At 48.7% G+C, this 23323-nt stretch overlaps 1 protein-coding gene across 1 annotated transcript in view; it reads left to right on the top strand.

The window, feature by feature from the left end:
* The window catches only part of arl6ip6 (ADP-ribosylation factor-like 6 interacting protein 6), a 431072-nt gene extending 421332 nt beyond the window's left edge, over window positions 1–9740 (top strand). The window contains exon 4 of the mRNA XM_072475439.1: window positions 9050–9740. Coding sequence (XP_072331540.1) covers window positions 9050–9053 — 4 coding nt within the window. The 3' untranslated portion in view covers window positions 9054–9740. The remainder of the gene's footprint in view (window positions 1–9049) is intronic.
* Window positions 9741–23323: the final 13583 nt, after the last annotated feature.

The raw sequence follows: 23323 nt of genomic DNA, 5'->3' as shown, positions 1-23323 counted from the left end.
GTTGTATAAAAGAACAACAAAGAACAAAGAAATGTACAGCACAGGAACAGGCCCTTCGGCCCTCCAAGCCCGTGCCGACCATGCTGCCCGACTAAACTACAATCTTCTACACTTCCTGGGTCCGTATCCTTCTATTCCCATCCTATTCATATATTTGTCAAGATGCCCCTTAAATGTTCCTATCGTCCCTGTTTCCACTACCTCCTCCGGTAGCGAGTTCCAGGCACCCACTACCCTCTGCGTAAAAAACTTGCCTCGTACATCTACTCTAAACCTTGCCCCTCTCACCTTAAAGCTATGCCCCCTAGTAATTGACCCCTCTACCCTGGGGAAAAGCCTCTGACTATCCACTCTGTCTATGCCCCTCATAATTTTGTATACCTCTATCAGGTCTCCCCTCAACCTCCTTCGTTCCAGTGAGAACAAACCGAGTTTATTCAATCGCTCCTCATAGCTAATGCCCTCCATACCAGGCAACATTCTGGTAAATCTCTTCTGCACCCTCTCTAAAGCCTCCACATCCTTCTGGTAGTGTGGCGACCAGAATTGAACACTATACTCCAAGTGTGGCCTAACTAAGGTTCTATACAGCTGCAACATGACTTGCCAATTCTTATACTCAATGCCCCGGCCAATGAAGGCAAGCATGCCGTATGCCTTCTTGACTACCTTCTCCACCTGTGTTGCCCCTTTCAATGACCTGTGGACCTGTACTCCTAGATCTCTTTGACTTTCAATACTCTTGAGGGTTCTACCATTCACTGTATATTCCCTACCTGCATTAGACCTTCCAAAATGCATTACCTCACATTTGTCCGGATTAAACTCCATCTGCCATCTCTCCGCCCAAGTCTCCACACAATCTAAATCCTGCTGTATCCTCCGACAGTCCTCATCGCTAATCGCAATTCCACCAACCTTTGTGTCGTCTGCAAACTTACTAATCAGACCAGTTAGATTTTCCTCCAAATCATTTATATATACTACAAAGAGCAAAGGTCCCAGCACTGATCCCTGTGGAACACCACTGGTCACAACCCTCCAATTAGAAAGGCATCCCTCCATTGCTACTCTCTGCCTTCTATGGCCTAGCCAGTTCTGTATCCACCTTGCCAGCTCACCCCTGATCCCGTGTGACTTCACCTTTTGTACTAGTCTACCATGAGGGACCTTGTCAAAGGCCTTACTGAAGTCCATATAGAAAACATCCACTGCCCTACCTGCATCAATCATCTTAGTGACCTCCTCGAAAAACTCTATCAAGTTAGTGAGACACGACCTCCCCTTCACAAAACCGTGCTGCCTCTCACTAATACGTCCATTTGCTTCCAAATGGGAGTAGATCCTGTCTCGAAGAATTCTCCCCAGTAATTTCCCTACCACTGAAGTAAGGCTCACCGGCCTGTAGTTCCCGGGATTATCCTTGCTACCCTTCTTAAACACAGGAACAACATTGGCTATTCTCCAGTCCTCCGGGACATCCCCTGAAGACAGCGAGGATCCAAAGATTTCTGTCAAGGCCTCAGCAATTTCCTCTCCAGCCTCCTTCAGTATTCTGGGGTAGATCCCATCAGGCCCTGGGGACTTATCGACCTTAATATTTTTTAAGACATCCAACACCTCGTCTTTTTGGATCACAATGTGACCCAGGCTATCTACACCCCCTTCTCCAGACTCAACATCTACCAATTCCTTCTCTTTGGTGAATACTGATGCAAAGTATTCATTTAGTACCTCGCCCATTTCCTCTGGCTCCACACATAGATTCCCTTGCCTATCCTTCAGTGGGCCAACCCTTTCCCTGGCTACCCTCTTGCTTTTTATGTACGTGTAAAAAGTCTTGGGATTTTCCTTAACCCTATTTGCCAATGACTTTTCGTGACCCCTTCTAGCCCTCCTGACTCCTTGCTTAAGTTCCTTCCTACTTTCCTTATATTCCACGCAGGCTTCGTCTGTTCCCAGCCTTTTAGCCCTGACAAATGCCTCCTTTTTCTTTTTGACGAGGCCTACAATATCACTTGTCATCCAAGGTTCCCGAAAATTGCCGTATTTATCTTTCTTCCTCACAGGAACATGCCTGTCCTGTATTCCTTTCAACTGCCACTTGAAAGCCTCCCACATGTCAGATGTTGATTTGCCCTCAAACATCCGCCCCCAATCTATGTTCTTCAGTTCCCGCCTAATATTGTTATAATTAGCCTTCCCCCAATTTAGCACATTCATCCTCGGACCACTCTTATCCTTGTCCACCAGTACTTTAAAACTTACTGAATTGTGGTCACTGTTACCGAAATGCTCCCCTACTGAAACATCTACCACCTGGCCGGGCTCATTCCCCAATACCAGGTCCAGTACCGCCCCTTCCCTAGTTGGACTGTCTACATATTGTTTTAAGAAGCCCTCCTGGATGCTCCTTACAAACTCCGCCCCATCTAAGCCCCTGGCACTAAATGAGTCCCAGTCAATATTGGGGAAGTTGAAGTCTCCCATCACCACAACCCTGTTGTTTTTACTCTTTTCCAAAATCTGTCTACCTATCTGCTCCTCTATCTCCCGCTGGCTGTTGGGAGGCCTATAGTATACCCCCAACATTGTGACTGCACCCTTCTTATTCCTGATCTCTACCCATATAGCCTCACTGCCCTCTGAGGTGTCCTCTCGCAGTACAGCTGTGATATTCTCCCGAACAAGTAGCGCAACTCTGCCTCCCCTTTTACATCCCCCTCTATCCCGCCTGAAACATCTAAATCCTGGAACGTTTAGCTGCCAATCCTGCCCTTCTCTCAACCAGGTCTCTGTAATGGCAACAACATCATAGTTCCAAGTACTAATCCAAGCTCCATGTTCATCTGCCTTACCCGTAATGCTCCTTGCATTAAAACATATGCACTTCAGGCCACCAGACCCGCTGTGTTCTGCAACTTCTCCCCGTCTGCTCTGCCTCAGAGCCACACTGTCCCTATTCCCTAGTTCTCCCTCAATGCTCTCACCTTCTGACCTATTGCTCCCGTGCCCACCCCCCTGCCATACTAGTTTAAACCCTCCCGTGTGACACTAGCAAACCTCGCGGCCAGGATATTTATGCCTCTCCGGTTTAGATGCAACCCGTCCTTCTTATACAGGTCACACCTGCCCCGGAAGAGCTCCCAGTGGTCCAGATAATGGAAACCCTCCCTCCTACACCAGCTGTTTAGCCACGTGTTTATCTGCTCTATCTTCCTATTTCTAGCCTCACTGGCAAGTGGCACAGGGAGTAATCCCGAGATTACAACCCTCGAGGTCCTGTCTTTTAACTTTCTGCCTAGCTCCCTGAACTCCTGCTGCAGGACCTCATGCCCCTTCCTGCCTATGTCGTTAGTACCAATATGTACAACGACCTCTGCCTGTTTGCCCTCCCCCTTCAGGATTCCCTCTACCCGTTCGGAGACATCCTGGACCCTGGCACCAGGGAGGCAACATACCATCCTGGAGTCTCTTTCACGTCCACAGAAGCGCCTATCTGTGCCCCTGACTATAGAGTCCCCTATTACTATTACTCTTCTGCGCTTTGACCCTCCCTTCTGAACATCAGAGCCAGCCGTGGTGCCACTGCTCTGGCTGCTGCTGTTTTCCCCTGATAGGCTATCCCCCCCGACAGTATCCAAAGGGGTATATCTGTTCGAGAGGGGGACAACCACAGGGGATTCCTGCACTGACTGCCTGCCCTTTCTGGTGGTCACCCATTTCTCTGCCTGCACCTTGGGTGTGACCACATTTACATAACTGCGATCTATGACGCTTTCCGCCACCTGCATGCTCCTATGTGCATCCAATTGCTGCTCCAACCGAACCATGCGGTCTGTGAGGAGCTCCAGTTGGGTGCACTTTCTGCAGATGAAGCCATCCGGGACGCTGGAAGCCTCCCGGACCTGCCACATCTCACAGTCAGAGCACAGCACCCCTCTAACTGACATTGCATCAATTAATTAAAATTAAAATTAAAATTTGTCTTTTTTTTTTAATACTTTTTTAAAAATTTCAAAGTTACTGTCAACTATCTGTTTCCTAGCACTAGATTTCGAATAGAAATGCGATAGCTAACTATAATACTCTCCGATCTCTGGCTTAGATATCCCTCTAAATTATAATTAAGTTATTATGTTTAATTAGTTACCAAATACTCAAATTTTTTTTAAATTTAGGGTAGAATCCCAACCAGCCACTCTGGCCACAGCTTTTCTGTGATGTCACTTCAGTTTCCCCCCGACACACACAATTTGAAAAAAGGTATAAAAGTAAAAATAAGTAAAAATCACTTACTTACCTTCTTACCTTCTGAGTGTCTTAGATGTTCTCAGGTTCTCTCGCTGACAGAGACTGCTCCTCCACCTCCGAACCTTGACCTGCACAATGCTAATAATATAATAATAATATAATATGGCACTTACCTTACACCAATGGGTTTCCTCTCCACCAGAATTTATTGGTTTGGGGGGGGGGGGGGGGGGACTTCCCAGAGGTCCGCCGGTCGAACTTGAGATGGTGTGACCATGTGCAGGGCCACGTATCGGCGCCAGAGCAGCGTGGAGCACTCCGGCACTGTGCTGGCCTCCTGAGGGCCGGTGAATCACTGGGCCAAGAGGCCTGTTGATGCTGGCGTGAAACACTCCGGTGTTTACGCCGGCATCAACACTTAGCCGGGATTTCGGAGAATCCTGGCCCACCTCTCTCCTCATTTCGGCCTCCTTAAGATCTCTAACAAGGCATCAGAGAGTCCTGTGAGACCCCTAACTGGCGTGTTGCTCCATTTTCAATCTCCCTTCTTCCAGCAAAGCTTTTCTTAGACTGTCCAAGAAACTATTGTAGCAGTATTGCACCTCTTCTTTAAGAGGAGCAGGTTGCCTTTAAAAGATGCAGCCTAGTTGACAATGCGTGCTAATCACGTATGCTCCTGGGCCCCCTACTGAGCGTGTAGTCAGTCAGCAGTGCATTTCGTGCTGGCCTGTATACAGCAATCATGTTGATGAGCAGTCAGCATGAAGTTTACGTGCTACCTATGTAATCCCAAACTCTTCCCTTTTGCATTTTTTGCTTTCTGATACCCAAGATTTGTTACTGGGACAGCCATTGCACCCTCACCCTGAAGGGCAGGAGCAATATCAGATGCCTGGCGAATAAGCAGTGCCATTTGATCTAAAATTTACAGCCACCAGCTCAGACACTGGTACGTGCAGACCCAGCCATGAAGCAGTGTCTGGAGACCAATATCCCAGCTCCATCGCACCACAGACAGAATTAAAATACTGAATGTCTCAGTGCTGCAGTGGAAGCTCAGACTGAAATTATGAGACTGATGCTTGTTGCCATGCATGCCCAGCTTGATGCCAAGTAGGCTCAGGCGTCTCATCTCAGGGCTGCAGATAGCAGGGCTTGATGAGGCTTACAGACTCTCGTATCAGTCCTGCAATGCGTGCACCAGCAGATTGCAATGATTGTTCCGGCCTCACTTCGGGAGGAGTGCCAGTGTGTCTGTGGAAAATGGACCTGCTCTTCTCTTTCAGAGTGACAGGATTCATGTTCCACCACTGTCACTCCACCAGTGCCATCACTATTATCTCTCAAACAGACAACCTAAACATGCTGCCCATGCAAAGGTGATGCAGTTTAAACTCAGGCTGCTTGAAGTTGTCCTGCAAGATCACCTGCGGTTTCCCACGGTGAATTTTAGTAACCTTCCTCCAACCATGTAGCCACTGGGGTAACACTGCTCAGGCGCTCTAGACTAGGAAATGGCTCACGGGCACTAAAGGAATGCACAAGGATGAATAATTCAGATTTGTTTATCTTATTGAAAGTGTCAGATATTTTTGGAAGCTTATTTTTTGTGGAAATTGTGGAGATAGGGTGATGTAGGGATGCAATTTGAGGGGAAGCAGGATCTCAGGCAGCACGATAGCACAAATGGCTAGCACTGTGGTTTCACAGCACCAAAGTCCCAGGTTCGATTCCCCGCTGGGTCACTGTCTGTGCCGAGTCTGCACGCTCTCTCATTGTCTGCGTGGGCTTCCTCCGGGTGCTCCGGTTTCCTCCCACAATCCAAAGACATGCAGGTTAGGTGGATTGACTATGATAAATTGCCCTTAGTGACCAAAAAGGTTAGGAGGGGTTATTGGGTTACGGGGATAGGGTGAAGTGAGGGCTTAAGTGGGTCGGTGCAGACTCGATGGGCCGAATGGCCTCCTTCTGCACTGTATGTTCTATGTTCTATGAGTCGCCGGTTACAGCCAGCTCATCCAGGGTAGGCAATTCCAAATTCCTCATCTTCCTTCTCTCCTCCTTGTCCTCCGCTTCTTGAAGTGTTCCCTGAAAGGCTGCATCCTCAAGGGAAGAAGGTGGGCCAGCACACAGCAGACCACATTGAACTAGGGAAGGTCGACCCAGTAGCACAGTGGTTAGCACTGTTGTTTTACAGCACTAGGGCCCCGGGTTCGATTCCCGGCTTGGGTCCCTGTCTGCGTGGAGTCTCCATGTTCTCCCCGTGTCTACATGGGTTTCCTCTGGGTGCTCCGGTTTCCTCCCACAAGTCCCGAAAGACGTACTGATAGGTAGTTTAGACATTCTGAATTCTCCCTCAGTGTACCAGAACAGGCGCCTTAATGTGGCGACTAGGGGATTTTCACAGTAACTTCATTGAAGTGTTAATGTAAGCCTACTTGTGACATTAATAAAGATTATTATTTTTAAACATAATCACTGTTGTAATGTGGGAAACATGGCAGGCAATTTATGCACAGCAAACTCCAACAAACAACAATGTGAAGATGACCACATCATCGGTTTTCTGCTATGCTGATTGAGGAATGAATATCAACCAAGGCAAGGAGGCCGACTCCTCTGCTCTTCTTCAAAATACTGCTGAAGACATTGTGCTGCTTGAGCTATGTGTCAGGAAATTTGCCATCTGTGCCAATCTGCACGCTACATGTGCTTGCATGAAAGTGCAAATATATTCCTAATTCCCTTCATACCCAAAAATATATCGACCTCTGTCTTGAATATACTCATGATGTGGAGATGCCGGCATTGGACTGGGGTGGGCACAGTAAAAAGTCTTACAACACCAGGTTAAAGTCCAACAGGTTTGTTTGGAATCACTAGCTTTTGGAGCGCAGCTCCTTCATCAGGTGGTGAAGGAGCTGCGCTCCGAAAGCTAGTGATTCAAAACAAACCTGTTGGACTTTAACCTGGTGTTGTAAGACTTCTTATTGAATATATTCAATGAGTAAACATCCATAGCTCTCTGGGGTAGAGCACTCTAAAGATTCACAACCCTTTAAGTGAAGAAATTTCTCCTCTTTAGCCTAAATGGTTCTCCTGGCTTAGCACAGGGCTAAATCGCTGGCTTTGGAAGCAGACCAAGGCAGGCCAGCAGCACGGTTCAATTCCCGTACCAGCCTCCCCGAACAGGCGCCGGAATGTGGCGACTAAGGGCTTTTCACAGTAACTTCATTGAAGCCTACCCGTGACAATAAGTGATTATTATTATTATTAAATCGCTGACCTTTTGTTCTGAGACTGTGACCTCGTGTTTTTGATTCCTCAGCCATGGGGAAACATTTTCTCCTCTCATACCCCAGGTTAACTCCCACTCCCCCAATCACGAAGCACTTCAAAAACCCCTCCTATCTGTGTGCTCGTTGCCATTCATTCAGCCCCCAACAGTGTCCTCCTTTTGCCTTTTCAAGAAGCTTAAGAATTTTATATGTTTCTATGAGATCACCTCTCATTCTTTTTAATTCCCAGACAAATGGACATATTTTACTCAATCTCACCTCATAGAAAAGTCCCTTCATTGCAGGAGCCAGTCCAGTGCACCTTCATTTCACTCCCTCTTGAACAAGACTGTCCTTACTAAAACCTGTCACAGTCCTCGAGGTGTGTCCTCACAAAAGTCTTTAAAACTGTAGCAGGTCACAGCTGAGTGTCACTTGTCCCTCTGCATGCACAGGTATCTTGTTGCTTGGTGCCTGCAAGGGTCCTGACAGCATATATATTAGCTTGGTGTCTGCGTCTCTGCTAACCCAGAACCTGAGAAGATAGGTTCCTATAACTCTTGCTACATACACTTGTGGGTAGCATATTGAAAATATCACTCATTGGGGACAATCTGGTTGAGGCATCAGGGATCTTGCCTGTTGACTGGAGAGTCAATGAGAGACTTGTCTTGCCTCAGTTTGTGGTTCATGACTTTGAAGAGGTCAGGTCTGAAAGTGCCCAGCTGCAGGCTGCAACAATTTGACATCTGCCAGATTAGTCTGATCCAACCGTTTTTCTGATTACTGGACAGGCATTGGCTGAGGGGATAGGATGGGCCTAGATAGATCATCACCACAAGAGATGCCAACATGTTCCATTCTCATTTCATGGCTGCACCTTCCCATTCGGTTTCCCAGTCTGTCCAAATAGAATCATAGAATTATAGAATTTACAGTGCAGAAGGAGGCCATTTGGCCCACTGAGTCTGCACCGGCCCTTGGAAAGAGCACCCTACTTAAGTCCATGCTTCCATCCTATCCCCATAATCCAGTAACCCCACCTAACCTTTTGGACACTAAGGGGCAACTTAGCATGGCCAATCCACCCAACCTGCACATCTTTGGACTGTGGGAGGAAACCGGAGCACCCGGAGGAAACCCACGCAGACACGGGGAGGAAGTGCAAACTCCACACAGATAGTAACCCGAGGCAGGAATTGAACCCCGGTCCGTGGAGCTGTGAGGCAGCAGTGCTAACCACTCTGCCATCGTGCCACCCATGTATTCATAGATGGTTGCAGAGGGTATATCTCCTCAGGCCAGGCTGGAGGCCGAGCACAATGTGGTGTTTAGGTACCTTTCCTTTCTTTGATCTTTTTACTTAAATATTTCAGTCACACACCTCAGCATGACAATCGGGTGGCACGTCGCATCGGTACTCATCTGCTAGTGCTTACCTTTGCCATTACATTTTATTGTAAACATATAATAAAATCATGTTAACTCTTATTCATCTCCCTTTTTTCTACCATTAGATGATACGGACATTTCAGCCCTGCAGACCAAGGAGGAGATTCTCTAATGAGATGCACCATCACTCTCTTCATCTTTCAAGAATAAACACTGAAATTGGCACCTATAAGGCATGGAAATGAGCTTGAGGAATCTGCACTGAGGAGTCACTGATGGAAGGTATCATCTGCAGAACTATCAAGCAGCACTCACTCAGCAACAACCTGCTCACTAATGCTCAATTTGAGTTCCACCAGCTCCAAACATGAACAAAAAGGTTGAACTGCTGAGATGAGTTGAGAATGACTGCTCTTGACATGCTTCCAGATCCATTAGTCCAGCCACTGGATCCAATAGCTTTCCAAATATGCTACCATCCCCTAAATTAATCACCCTTGTACATTCCTTTGCCGCCGGCCTTCCATGTGCTTTTGCCTGCCCTTATGTTTCTATGCATTGCGCAGTGGTTGCAGCATGGCTGGAGGAAAGCTCTTGACTTTCAATGTGGGAGACTTGTACGACGACTCCAAACTCTACTGGGACTTGAAGTCCCAACTTCAGTTGGCTGGTGGTGTGGGGTGGTTACAATGGGAAATCCCATTGACAAGCGGCGGGAAGATAGAATCCCACCGCCAGTGAACGGCATTCGGGGAGATATACCTGGCTGGGGGATTGGAGGATCTAGCCCATTGTATTATTTGCCTTTTACTTTACTGCCTTTTATCTTTCATCAATAAATCCCTTTGTGAACTATTGGAAGCCTCCAGTGTATGTCTTGAACCACCACATTGGCAACAATGATTGCCTTGATTGCAGCCGACAGACTTTGTGAATTGGGGGGAAAGAAGGAACAGTTGAAAATGTAGAGAAGCTTCAGCAAGAGTCGGGAATCATTTAAAATGTAGTGAGAATGCCTACTTTGGTAAATTCGACTCTGATGACCAAGGGGCTGAGGATTGGAGTCAGTACATTGAATGGCTCCTCTATTTTTTACAGGAAACAAGATCACAGGCGAAGACAAGCAGAAGGAGATGCCTCTGACTGTTTGCTGGCCCAAAATATATAATTTAATTAGGAATCTCACCTCCCTGGAGGCACCAGACCCGAAGATCTTTGACTAGTATTATGATCCTAGAACTGGCCCCAACAGTGGCTAGGATATTGGACCAAAACACCAATATTTTAGTTTATTTTGAGACTGTGAGGAAAGAATGATTCGCTTCAGGAGCGATTGCATGAAAAAAATAACGCTTTGGTATTTCTAAAACAAAACTTTATTGTGAATCCAATATTAAACTTTTAAATCCACACCCGAAAAGAACAGCTTACAATTGCCCCTTAATACAATTATAACATTTCCCCTTATCAACAAGAAAAGAAACATACAGTTCGTAATCCAGTATAAAATTAGCAGGGCATAGAGTAATACTAGCTTTATAAAACAGATTTGACTCTGGTTGGAACCCCTTTAGACTCTGGCTGAATATCTTCAAACAGCTGCTTCAACTAAGTTGTTTCAGCCTCTTCCTTGTCTTCCAACAAGACTGCTCTGCTTTAAAATATTATTATTCTTTTTAAACTATCCTAATGGGAAAGAATTGTGGTTTTAGTGTCAGGCAGATCAGAATTCAACGCTTCTCTCTCTCAAAGCTTCTCCAAATGCACTGCCTCTCTGCCTTTCTAGGCTCCACCCAGCAATGACCTCATCTCCGCAAACTGAAAAACAAATTAATTCTGCAGGCTGCATAAGCATATTTCGTCCTCAGGAACACCCCCAGTCAATCCACATTCTTCTGGTCAATTTCACCTGCTTTTTCCTGGAAGCAAAACAAAATCCTTTTTAAGACCATGACCATTTCAACCAAACACATTATACCCCAAGGCTTTTGACTCTTAACTTGTCCCAATATTTATACGCCAATATTCCTAAAATCCTTCAATCATCACACCAGATAGTGAAATTGGTCAAAGAACCTTTCAACCCAAGGCCCTCGATTATCCTCCAATGTTATAAGTATAACTCTGCAGTGAGGGACCATGAAGAGTCTGTCTCAGCCTTGATAACCAGACTTTTCCAGCTCGCTGAGCACTGTGAGTTTGAGACAATGCTATGTTGTGCAACTGGCTGGTTTGTGAGATCTACAACCTTAATATCCAGCAGGAGCTTCTGGTTGAAACCACTATAATGTTAGAAAAAGCGATCAAGATAGCTCAGGCGATGGAGTGCACCGAAAAAGATGCCACTGAACTTCAAAGTGTGGATGAAGGGGAAGTTAACCAGTATGGGCCGGTTGGCCGCGAGGTCTTTGGCAGAATCAACAGGCACAGCTCAAAGTCAGATACGGTCCTCAGAACAGGACTGGAGTCAAAGAACCAAGAAAAAGATGGTGCATCAACCCAAGTCTGAGGTGGACTGCTAGCATTACTGGGGAGACCATCCCCAGGAGACCTATCATGTTTGGGAGTTCATGTGCTTCTGATGTAACTGAAGAGGGCATATTCAAGCATATTGCCGTGTGAGGCAGAGTCCTCCAATGCAAAAAAATGCAGCAGCCGCAGTCCACAGCTCCACTGAACACAGTGGAGAGGAGCTCTGAAGAAGAGCATGAAACACATTGGCTTAATGTAGTCCAATTGAATACAACGGCGCCGATTAAAATTGTCATAAAGGTGTATTGGAAACCCCTGAAAATGGAAGTTGACACCGGGCCTTCGGTTACTGCAGTGGGGAGAAGTCGTTCCAATATCTTCGTTCAGGAACTCAGTCTTTAAGCTTGAAGAGTACTACGAGAAATCTGAACAACTGAGAACCTCCTTCACTCATCAGCACGAGTTGATATGTGAGGATAGTGTGATTCTGTGGGGATCAGGAGGGGTTGCTCTGCCTCCAGACAGTGGGTTCCTCCTTTGAGGGTTACACAGTGCCCATCCAGGGCAGACAAAGATGAAGATGTTGGCACGCAGCTATGTCTGGTGGCCAGGCATAGATAAAGTTATTGAATAATTCATGTATTCATGTCACCCCTGACAAATGCAGCAGTGCTTGCTACCATCCACCATGCTTCACACTTGGGAATGGCCAAGTCGCCCATGGACCCGGATGCACATTGACTACATGGGCCTTTTGTGGGCAAGATGTTTTTAGTCCTGGTGGATGCCCACCCTAAGTGGCTATCAGTTCGAGAGATGGGAACTACTACCTCGGCGGCCAAGGGGGATGCTTTGCGCCAAGCATTTGCCATTCCTCAGCATTCCGAGCCATTCATTTCGGACAATCGCACCCCATTTCCAGGTTTTTGTATGAGCAAGTGGAATACGACACACGAGGATGGCCCTTACCACCCAATGTCTAACAGTTTGGCTGAAACTACCGGTCAGGCCTTCAATCAGTAATGAGAAAGCTGATTAATCTGATGAACCACTTCACCGAAGGTTGGCTAATTTTATGTTTCTGTGCAATTCAATCCACCCCCCAACACTCGACCGCAAGGATCACACCCACTGATTCTCATGAGCCATCAGTTGATAACCAGGATAAAAGCAAATTACTGCGGATGCTGGAATCTGAAATGAAAGAGAAAATGCTGGAAAATCTCAGCAGTCTGGCAGCATCTGTAGTGAGAGAAAAGAGCTAACGTTTGTCAAAGCTAACAGACAGAGAAAGTGGGAAATATTTATACTGTGGAGTGAGAATGAAAGATGAGTCAAAGCTGCAGAAACCCAGGGAAAACGGGTGCTAATGGCTACAGAAACCAAGGGGAAAGAGTGCTAATGGCAGTCACCAGAGAGGACAAAAGATGTGAAAGGTCAAACAGCAGAGAAACTAACATCAGAGGGTAAACTGTAGATGTGGGGGGAGGAGAAGGGGGAAGCAAAGAGGAGGAAGTTAAGGAAGGGTGGAGGGAGGGGATTAAATATATATTAAGAAAGAAAGAAGTGGCAAAAGACAGTTAAAATGAAATGGGATGAAATCAAATGGGTCGAGGTGGGGTAGAGCTGATCATCTGAAGGGACTCTATGATGAAATGTGAGAACGAGGGGGATTCTATCCTTATTCTGGGAAGTAGTGGAGGGGGTGAGGGGAGTGGCGTGGGAGATGGACCGCACACTGTTGAGGGCCCTGTCCACAACTGTAGATGGGAAATCACGGTTGAAGAAGAAGGAACACATTTTCGAAGCACCATTTTGGAAAGTAGCATCATCGGAACAAATGCGACGGAGGCGAAGGAGTTGAGAGAAAGGGATGGAGTCCTTTCAGATGATCAGCTCTCTCCCACCTCGACCCATTTGTTTTCATCCCATTTCATTTTAACTGTCTTTTACCATTTCTTTCTTAATATACATTTAATCCCCCGTCATAATATTCAGATAAACATCATGGTGCAAACATACATACACACTGATGGACAGATCAACGAACCAATCATACACACACAACATCACAGCCAATCACAGGCAAGAGCATACACACTATAAAACAGGGAACACGACACTTCCCGCTCATTCCAGCAGGAGAAAGCTCAAGGCACAGAGCTCACAGCAAGCTACTCAGACATTCACCATGTGCTGAGTGCTTCTCCAAGATAGTGTTAGGGTTAGGTAATGAACGAACCACAGTAACCAGTTTACAGATGTTGTTATTGTTAGTAATAAAACTGAGTTGTACCATCCGCAACCGTGTTGGTTCGTTTATGTAGCAGAGCACCCAACACGACATAGTACCAGGATTTGAACCCAGTAACTGTGAGACCTACCTACGCATTTTTAGGAATCCGCTATCCTGTGCCATGGACACCACCAGCCCGCCGCAGCCGCTCCAAATCGTTGGTAACCTCGGCGTCAACTGGAAGCTGTTTAAACAGCGCTTCCAGTTCTTCCTAGAAGCCACAGAAAAGGAGAATGCTTTGGACACCAGGAAAATCGCCCTCCTCCTCTCCACGGCAGGGCAACCCGCCATCCACATCTACAACTCCCTGGTGTTCGCGGAAGGTGAGGACAAGACGAAGTACAAGACGGTCCTTCTCAAACTCGAGCAACACTTCAGCGTCGAGGTAAATGAGAGTTTTGAGAGGTACCTCTTCCAGCAGCGCCTGCAGGGTAAGGATGAGCCCTTTCAATCTTTCCTAACACACCTCCGTATTCTCGCGCAGTCCTGCGGTTACGAGACCACCTCCGATTCCATGATTCGGGACCAGATTGTTTTTGGGGTCACCTCGGGCACTCTACACCAGCAGCTCCTCAAAATTAAAAGCGTCACCCTAGCCACCGCCATCGAAGACTGCGTCCTCCATGAAAACGTGACCAGCCGCTACTCCCAATTCCAGGCGGCCAAATCGGCACGGCAGGGGTCCTACACAGCCGAATCGGCAAGGCAGGGGTCTTACAAGGCCGAGCGGGTCCAGGCGATCGAGTTCCTCCCAGCCCGCGGCCCAGACGGGGGCCGCCATTTTGCACGCTTTCCGCGGCCTCCCGCGCTTGTACGCGCCAAAAAGACGTCGACGCAGAGGGACATGACGCACAGGCGCGCTCTACGCAGGACCGAACTGCACATGCGCAATGGCGCAACGAACGCCATGATGTCACGACGTGCGGCAACTGTGGATCCGCACATTTAAAACGGCAATGTCCGGCAAAGAACCGACAATGCCTCCGCTGTGGCAAGATGGGCCACTACGCTGCCTGCTGTCGAGCAGCTCAACCTGCCAACGCTCCCCAATTCCGACAGCCTCGCAGGGACGTGCGGACCATTCAGCCTCCATACTCTGAGTCATACCCGGACAATGTACAGACCGATGATACAGACGACCGGGAAGCCACGTTGCGGTCATTGACAGGAACCGGATGTCTCCAAGCAGGACCCACCAGCCGATGCCAGTGAACAGTGTCAATCCGGGTGATGAATGGTGTGCCACCCTAACGGTCAACCGATCACCAATCACATTCCGTTTGGACACTGGTGCCTCCGCCAACCTAATAGCATGGTCAGCCTTCTACGCCTTGAAGGTCAGACCACCAATTCAGCCATCCCGTTGTAAGATGGCCGACTACAACGGAAACGTAATCCTGGCCATGGGATCCTGCCAGCTCCAGGTGATACACAATACATACACAGCCACATTGTCCTTCGAGATAGTTGGATCATCAAAGGACTCCCTGCTCGGCACACAGGAATGCAAGTTTCTCCACCTTGTTCAGCGGGTACACGCTCTGTCTCCAGAAGGCACATCAGACTTCCCGGATGCAGAATTTAGGGCACAGCTCCACTCGCTCCTCGCCCACAACCGTGGCGCAGCATGGTAGCATTGTGGATAGCACAATTGCTTCACAGCTCCAGGGTCCCAGGTTCGATTCCGGCTTGGGTCACTGTCTGTGCGGAGTCTGCACATCCTCCCCGTGTGCGCGTGGGTTTCCTCCGGGTGCTCCGGTTTCCTCCCACAGTAAAAGATGTGCAGGTTAGGTGGATTGGCCATGATAAATTGCCCTTAGTGTCCAAAATTGCCCTTCGTGTTGGGTGGGGTTACTGGGTTATGGGGATAGGGTGGAGGTGTTGACCTTGGGTAGGGTGCTCTTTCCAAGAGCCAGTGCAGACTCGATGGGCCAAATGGCCTCCTTCTGCACTGTAAATTCTATGATGAAAACAACCAGGAGGCATTCGAGGGTATGGGCACACTGCCCTATACCTACAGAATACGGCTCAAACCGGATGCCACCCCGGTCATTCACGCACCTCGCAGAGTCCCAGCACCACCAAAAGACCGCCTCAAGCAGCAGCTGCAGGATCTCCAGGGCCAAGGGGTGCTCTCCCGGGTCACGGAGCCCACGCCATGGGTCAGCTCCATGGTGTGCGTTAAGAAGCCCTCTGGCGAACTCCGGATCTACATCGACCCGAAAGACCTGAACAACAACATCATGACGGAACACTACCCCATAGCCAAATGGGAAGAGATCACGAGCGAAATGGCCCGGGCTAAAATTTTCATAAAGCTTGATGCCTCGAAGGGTTTTTGGCAGATCCAACTGGATGAGTCCAGCAGGAAGCTGTGCACCTTCAACACTCCTTTCGGCAGGTTCTGCTATAACACAATGCCGTTTGGCATCATCTAGGCATCCAAGGTATTTCACAGAATCATGGAACAGATGATGGAGGGCACCGAAGGGGTGCGCGACTATGTTGACAATGTCATCATCTGGTCCACCACACCACAGGAGCACATCAGTCGTCTCCAGCGTGTCTTTGCGCGGATACGGGAACACGGCCTGCGCCTCAACCGAGCCAAGTGTTCTTTCGGCCAAACTGAGCTAAAGTTTCTGGGGGACCACCTATCCCGGTCAGGAGTGTGTCCGGATGCAGACAAAGTGAGCGCCATTACAGCCATGCCGCAGCCAGCAGGCAAGAAAGCAGTGCACGCTTTCTAGGCATGGTCAACTTCCTGGGGAAGTTCATTCCCAACCTTGCCTCTCACACAATGGCTCTTAGCCATCTAGTAAAGAAGTCCACGGAGTTCCAGTGGCTGCCTGCACACCAGAAGGAATGGGAGGAGCTCAAAATTAAGCTCACCGCAACCCCGGTATTGGCATTCTTCGACACCTCTCGTGATACGAAGATCTCGACTGATGCCAGCCAGTCCGGCATTGGGGCGGTACTCCTGCAACGGGATGACACTGCATCATGGGCCCTGGTCGCCTGTGCCTCGCGGGCCATGACCCCCACAGAGTGGGGGTGCCTGGGTTTGTTAACCGGCATAGACAAGTTCCACGACGACGTGTATGGTCTCCCCCAGTTCACCGTGGAAACCGACCATCGGCCCCTGGTCAGCATCATACCACAAGGACCTGAACGAGTTGACCCCTCGCCGCCAGCGCATCCTGCTCAAGCTCCGGAGGTACGACTTCCAACTGGTCTACACCCCGGGTAAGGATCTCATCATTGCGGATGCCCTATCCAGAGCAGTGAGCACACCGCCCGATTCGGAGGGGTTCTTCTGTCAGGTCGAAGCGCAGGTGGCCTTCACATCGGCAAATCTGCCAGCTGATGATTCAAGTCTGGCCCGTATTCGCCGGGAGACTGCGGCTGACCCCCTTCTACAACGTGTGATGCGCCACATGATGGGAGGGTGGCTCAAAGGACAGCGCCCACAATTCTACAATGTCCGGGACGACCATGCCTAGAAAGCGTAGCACTGCTTTTTTGTCTGCCGGCTGCAGCATGGCTGTAATGGCACTCACTTTGTCTGCATCCGGACGCACTCCTGACCGGGTTCCCCAGAAACTTTAGTTCAGTTTGGCCGAAAGAACACTTGGCTCGGTTGAGGCGCAGGCCGTGTTCCCGTATCCGCGTCAATGTCATTGACGGTGTCCTCCTAAAGCTGGACCGGATTGTGATTCCACACAGCATGCACGGGTTGGTCCTCGACCAACTACACGAAGGCCATCTGGGGGTTGAGAAGTGCAGGCGGAGGGCCCGAGAAGCTGTATACTGGCCGGGCATCAGCGATGGCATTGCCAACATGGTGCTCAACTGCCCCACCTGCCAAAGGTTTCAGCCGGCGTAACCCCCTGAGATTCTTCAGCCCCATGAGTTGGTGACGTCCCCCTGGGCGAAGGTGGGTGTGGACCTTTTTAATGCGCTTGGCAGGGACTACGTCATCATCATAGATTACTTTTCGAATTATCCAGAGGTCATACGCCTGCATGATTTGACATCGTCCGCTGTCATCAGGGCATGCAAAGACACCTTCGCTCGCCACGGCATTCTGCTTACTGTCATGTCGGACAATGGGCCCTGTTTTGCAAGCCAAGAATGGTCTTCTTTTGCTGCTTCGTATGGCTTCACTCACGTGACGTCCAGCCCTCTGCATCCCCAGTCAAATGGCAAGGCGGAAAAGGCAGTTCACATCGTCAAGCGGCTCCTCTGCAAGGCTGCTGATGCCGGATCGGATTTCTGCTTAGCCCTGCTGGCCTATCGCTTGGCCCCACTAGCCACTGGCCTCTCACCAGCCCAGCTGTTGATGGGTCGCGCCCTCAGGACCACTGTGCCATCCATTCTGGTCCCTGCACCTAACTATGCTCCAGTACTGCACAGGATGCGACAGCAGCGTGCTCAGCAGAAGGTAGCACATGACACTCGGGCAATTGATCTTCCTGCCCTGGCGCCTGGAGACAACGTCCGCATTGACCTACCAGAGGGTGGCTGGTCGGCAACTGCCGAAGTTTTCCGACGCGTGGCTCCCCGCTCGTTCCTGGTTCGCATGCCTGATGGCTCCATTCGCAGGTGCAATCGCCGGGCTCTTTGCCTGCTTCCGCGCTCGCTACGTGATCATACACCGGTGCCACGCCTTGAAGTTGTTCCTGATATCGACTTCGTGGAGCTTCCTGCCACCATGCCCATTCCTCTGTCGCCTGTGGCCAGGCCCATTCCTCAGCCGGTGGATCCTGACCCACCCTTGAGGCGGTTAACCCGAATTCGTCGCCCACCTGCTAGGCTGGACTTATGAGCCTGTTTGCACATTGGACTCACCGACGTATTATGCCACAATGTTAATATGTTTATCTTTTTGTCGTTACAGGAGTTCGTTTTGATGCTTGATGTTTACACTTGTTTTGTTTATGGTACAACCTCGCTGCTATGTTGCACCTGACACCTTCCTATGTATATAGTTTAGCCTCATGTACATGTTGTAGATATTGCACACACACATTCAGCTGCACTCAGTACACATCTATATTTATTACCACAGAGGCACATATTCTTGTAAAAAAAGGTGGGATGTCAGGATATTCAGGTAAACATCATGGTGCAAACATACATACACACTGATGGACAGATCAACGGACCAATCAATACACACACAACACCACAGCCAATCACAGACAAGAGCATACACACTATAAAACGGGGAACACAACACTTCCCGCTCATTCCAGCAGGAGGCAGCTCAGGGCACAGAGCTCACAGCGTGCCACTCAGACATTCACCATGTGCTGAGTGCTTCTCCAAGATAGTGTTCGGGCTAGGTCCACAGGTTAGAGGGTAATGAACGAACCACAGTAACCAGTTTACAGATGTTGTTATTGTTAGTACTAAAACTGAGTTGTACCATCCGCAACCATGTTGGTTCGTCTATGTAGCAGAGCACCCAACACAACACCCCCCACCTTTCCTTAACCTTTCTCCTCTTTGCTTCCCCCTTCCCCTCTCCTACATCTATAGTTTATCCTCTGATGTTAGTTTATAGAGTCCCCCTTGTTCTCACATTGCGTCCCACGAGCCTCTGTATGCAAAGCATAATCCTCCGCCATTTTCGCCAACTCCAGCGTGATGCCACCACCAAACACATCTCCCTTCACTCCCTCTGTCAGCATTCCACAGAGACCGTTCCCTCCGAGATAATCTAGTCCACTCCTCCAACATACCCAGTACCTCTCCCATTACCCGTAGCACCTTCCCATGCAATCGCAGAAGGTGTAACACCTGCCCCTTTACCTCTTCCATGCTTAACATCCCAGGCCCAAAACACTCATTCCAGTTTAAGCAGCGTTTCACTTTCATCTCTTCCAATTTGGTCTATTGCATTCGTTGCTCCCAATGTGGTCTCCTCTATGTCGGAGAGACCAAACGCAGACTGGGTGATTGCTTTGCTGAGCATCTTCGGTCTGTGTGCATTCAGGGCCCTGACCTTCCTGTTGCTTCCCATTTTAACAAAAGACCCTACTCCCATGCCCACATGTCTGTTCTTGGCCTACTGCAATGTTCCAGTGAAGCTCAACGCAAACTAGAGGAACAACATCTCATATTCCGGTTAGGCCTTCCGGTCTCAACATCGAATTCAACAACTTCAGGTGATCAGCTCTACCCCACCTCGACCCATTTGTTTTCATCCCATTTCATTTTAACTGTCTTTTACCATTTATTTGTTTCTTAGTATATATTTAATCCCCCCCCCACATCTTTCCTTAACATTTCTCCTCTTTGCTTCCCCCTTCCCCTCCCCCCACATCTACAGTTTACCCTCTGATGTTAGTTTCTCTGCTGTTTCGCCTTTCACATCTTTTGTTCTCTCTGGGGACTGCCATGAGCACTCTTTCCCCTTGGTTTCTGTGGCCATTAGCACCCGGCTTCCCTGGATTTCCTTGGCTATGACTCATCTTTCATTCTCACTCCACAGTAGGACTATTTCCCACTTTCTCTGTCTGTTAGCTTTGACAAAGAGTCATCGGACTCGAAACGTTAGCTCTTTTCCCTCCCTACAGATGCTGCCAGACCTGCTGAGATTTTCCAGCATTTTCTCTTTCGTTTCAGTTGAGAGCCAGGTTGGATTTTGTGTTTCCAAATTTGGCGGGAAAGGTGGAGGCACGTCAGGCCTCCCAGATGAGTCAGCGGTCAGAACAGAGGGGCCACAGGTCATTTCGGGTGGGAGACCCGATTCTAGTCCATAACTTTGCTTCAGGTCCACCTTGGTTAGCTGGATGGGTTGTGGCCCAGTCGGGACCGGTGTCATGCATGGTCAATGTCAACGGGAAGACCTGTCAGAAAATACGTTGATCACTTGCGGAGTTGAGGGGTGGCGACCCCCAGCTTGGAGTCAACAAGTCCCACCAGCACTGTGAATACTTCTGTAACTCTGTCTGGTCAAGGGCAGCCAAGGGTTCCTGAAACTACTCAGCCAGGTGCATCCATCGAGGCCTACTCGCCTGTTGTTGAGGCGGTGCCTCTTGAGATGATATTGACTGTTGACCATTCAATTGTCCAGAAGGGCACTGAGCTTGTGGCAGGTCTGTGAAGGTCCAGGAGAGCCTGGAAGTCTTCGGATATATTGAGTTTTTGATCGACACTCTCCCCTGTTGTCTCTTATAACATTTGTAAATTGTGTATATAGTTTTTTGGGGATAGTTTTAATAAGGGGCTTAAGGGGGAAAAGATGTGATAGTTCAACCCCTTCAAGGGGGCTTTGCTCGACGAACCACGTGACTGATTCAGGGCTACTCGCACGGGCGTGTATGAGCCCCGGCAAATAGGGAGTTTGCATGGGGCCCTGCTCCCAGACAGTGTGAACCCCAGAGCCGAATTGTTAAGACCTGTTGTATTGTTGTCTCTCCTGTTACTTTACTGCCTTTGCCTTTCATCAATCAATCCCTTTGTTAACTACTGGAAGCCTCCAGTACATGTGAGTTCTCCCAGTGAGCCAGAGAAGACACAGCCAGGAGTGAGACACAGCTAAGAGTGAGTTTGGGAATTTGAATCTAGGTGGGAATTGAATTAAATCAGTAAGGCAGCTCCTTTTAAATTTCAGGAGTTTGAATTAATTTAAATTAAGCTAGTATTGTGCAGTGTAGGTTAACAAGGGCTGCCCCACCCACTCACATAACTGGTTGGCAGTTAAGTGTCAGTCACTTAAATCTACTTTGATCTAAAAGCAGGTGGGGGAGGGGAGTCAATTCAGGACAGTTTAAAAAGAGCAACTTGTAAACTCACTCCCAGTGAGTTCTCCCAGTGAGCCAGACAAGACAGAGCCAGGAGTGAGACACAGCTAAGAGTGAGTTTGGGAATTTGAATCTAGGTGGGAATTCGAAGCTGGGTGGGGAGGAAGTGCTTTTTATCACTGGTAAGTAGTGTTTCTGTTTTCTTTTTCTTTTCATTGGTATGTTTATTTATTTTGTTCTTCGTTGTTTATTTATTTATTTAATTTTTTGGGGGGTAAATTGTAATTGTTGAAGTTAACCGAAGGCAGGAGATCTCAGACACGTGTCATGCTCCTCGTGTGCGATGTGGGAGCTCAGGGACACGTCCACTGTACCTGGCTCCTTCATGTGCAAGAAGTGTGTCCAGTTGCAGCTCCTGTTAGACCGCTTGATGACTCTGGAGCTGCGGCTGGACTCACTTTGGAGCATCCGCGATGCTGAGGACGTCGTGGATAGCACGTTTAGCGAGTTGATCACACCGCAGGTGAAAGGTACTGAGGGAGATAGAAAATGGGTGACCAAAAGACAGAGCAAGAGTAGGAAGGCACTGCAGGTGTCCTCTGCGGTCATCTCCCTGCAAAACAGATATACCGCTTTGGATACTGTTGAGGGAGATGGCTCACCAGGGGAAGGCAGCAGCAGCCAGGTTCATGGCACCGTGGCTGGCTCTGCTGCACAGCTGGGCAGGAAGAAGAATGGCAGGGCTACAGTGATAGGGGACTCAATTGTAAGGGGAATAGACAGGCGGTTCTGTGGATGCAATCGAGACTCCAGGATGGTATGTTGCCTCCCTGGTGCAAGGGTCAAGGATGTCTCGGAGCGGCTGCAGGACATTCTGGGGGGGGGGGGGGGTAGGGTGAACAGCCAGCTGTCGTGGTGCACATAGGCACCAACGATATACCTAAAAAACGGGACGAGGTCCTACAAGCTGAATTTAGGGAGCTATAAGTTAAACTAAAAAGTAGGACCTCAAAGGTAGTAATCTCAGGATTGCTACCAGTGCCACGAGCTAGTCAGAGTAGGAATGTCAGGATAGAGAGGATGAATGCGTGGCTTGAGAGATGGTGCAAGGGGGAGGGATTCAAATTCCTGGGACATTGGAACCCGTTCTGGGGGAGGTGGGACGAGTACAAACCGGACGGTCTGCACCTGGGCAGGACTGGAACCGATGTCCTCGGGGGAGTGTTTGCTAGAGCTGTTGGGGAGAGTTTAAACTAATGTGGCAGGGGGATGGGAACCGATGCAGGAAGTTGGAAGGTAGTAAAAAAACAGGGACAGAAATAAAAGGCAGTAAGGGGGAAAGTGTAAGGCAGAGAAGCCATAGTCAAAAATCAAAAAGGGCGACAGTACAAGGTACAGTGACTGAGGGGAGCTCAGTGAATTGGACCAGGAATACTAAAAGAAATAAAACGGGAAGTGAAAACATTAATGGTAAGCGACGTGATAGGTTGTTACATGAAGAAATGGGTTCAACGACAAGGAAAATTAGGAGAAAGGTTAAGAGGAAATATAACTTAGGAGAGGTTACTGATCGAGGTGTTAAGATTCAGAACAGAGGTAAAAAAGCCAACATAAGTGTGCTTTACCTGAATGCTCGTAGTATTCGGAATAAGGTAAATGAGTTGATGGCGCAAATCATCGTGAATGACTATGATTTAGTGGCCATTACTGAAACATGGTTAAAGGATGGTCACGACTGGGAGTTAAATATCCGACGGTATCAAACTTTTCGGAAGGACAGAGTGGATGGTAAGGGAGGTGGTGTAGCTCTGTTATTTAAGGATGACATCCGGGCAACAGTAAGGGACGACATCGGTGCTATGGAGGATAAGGTTGAA

This window comes from Scyliorhinus torazame, chromosome 2, assembly GCF_047496885.1.
Source record: "Scyliorhinus torazame isolate Kashiwa2021f chromosome 2, sScyTor2.1, whole genome shotgun sequence".
NCBI classification, from domain to species: Eukaryota; Metazoa; Chordata; class Chondrichthyes; order Carcharhiniformes; family Scyliorhinidae; genus Scyliorhinus; species Scyliorhinus torazame.
The sequence above is the reverse complement of the archived record's forward strand: the minus strand, read 5'-3'. Positions and strand labels throughout refer to the sequence as shown.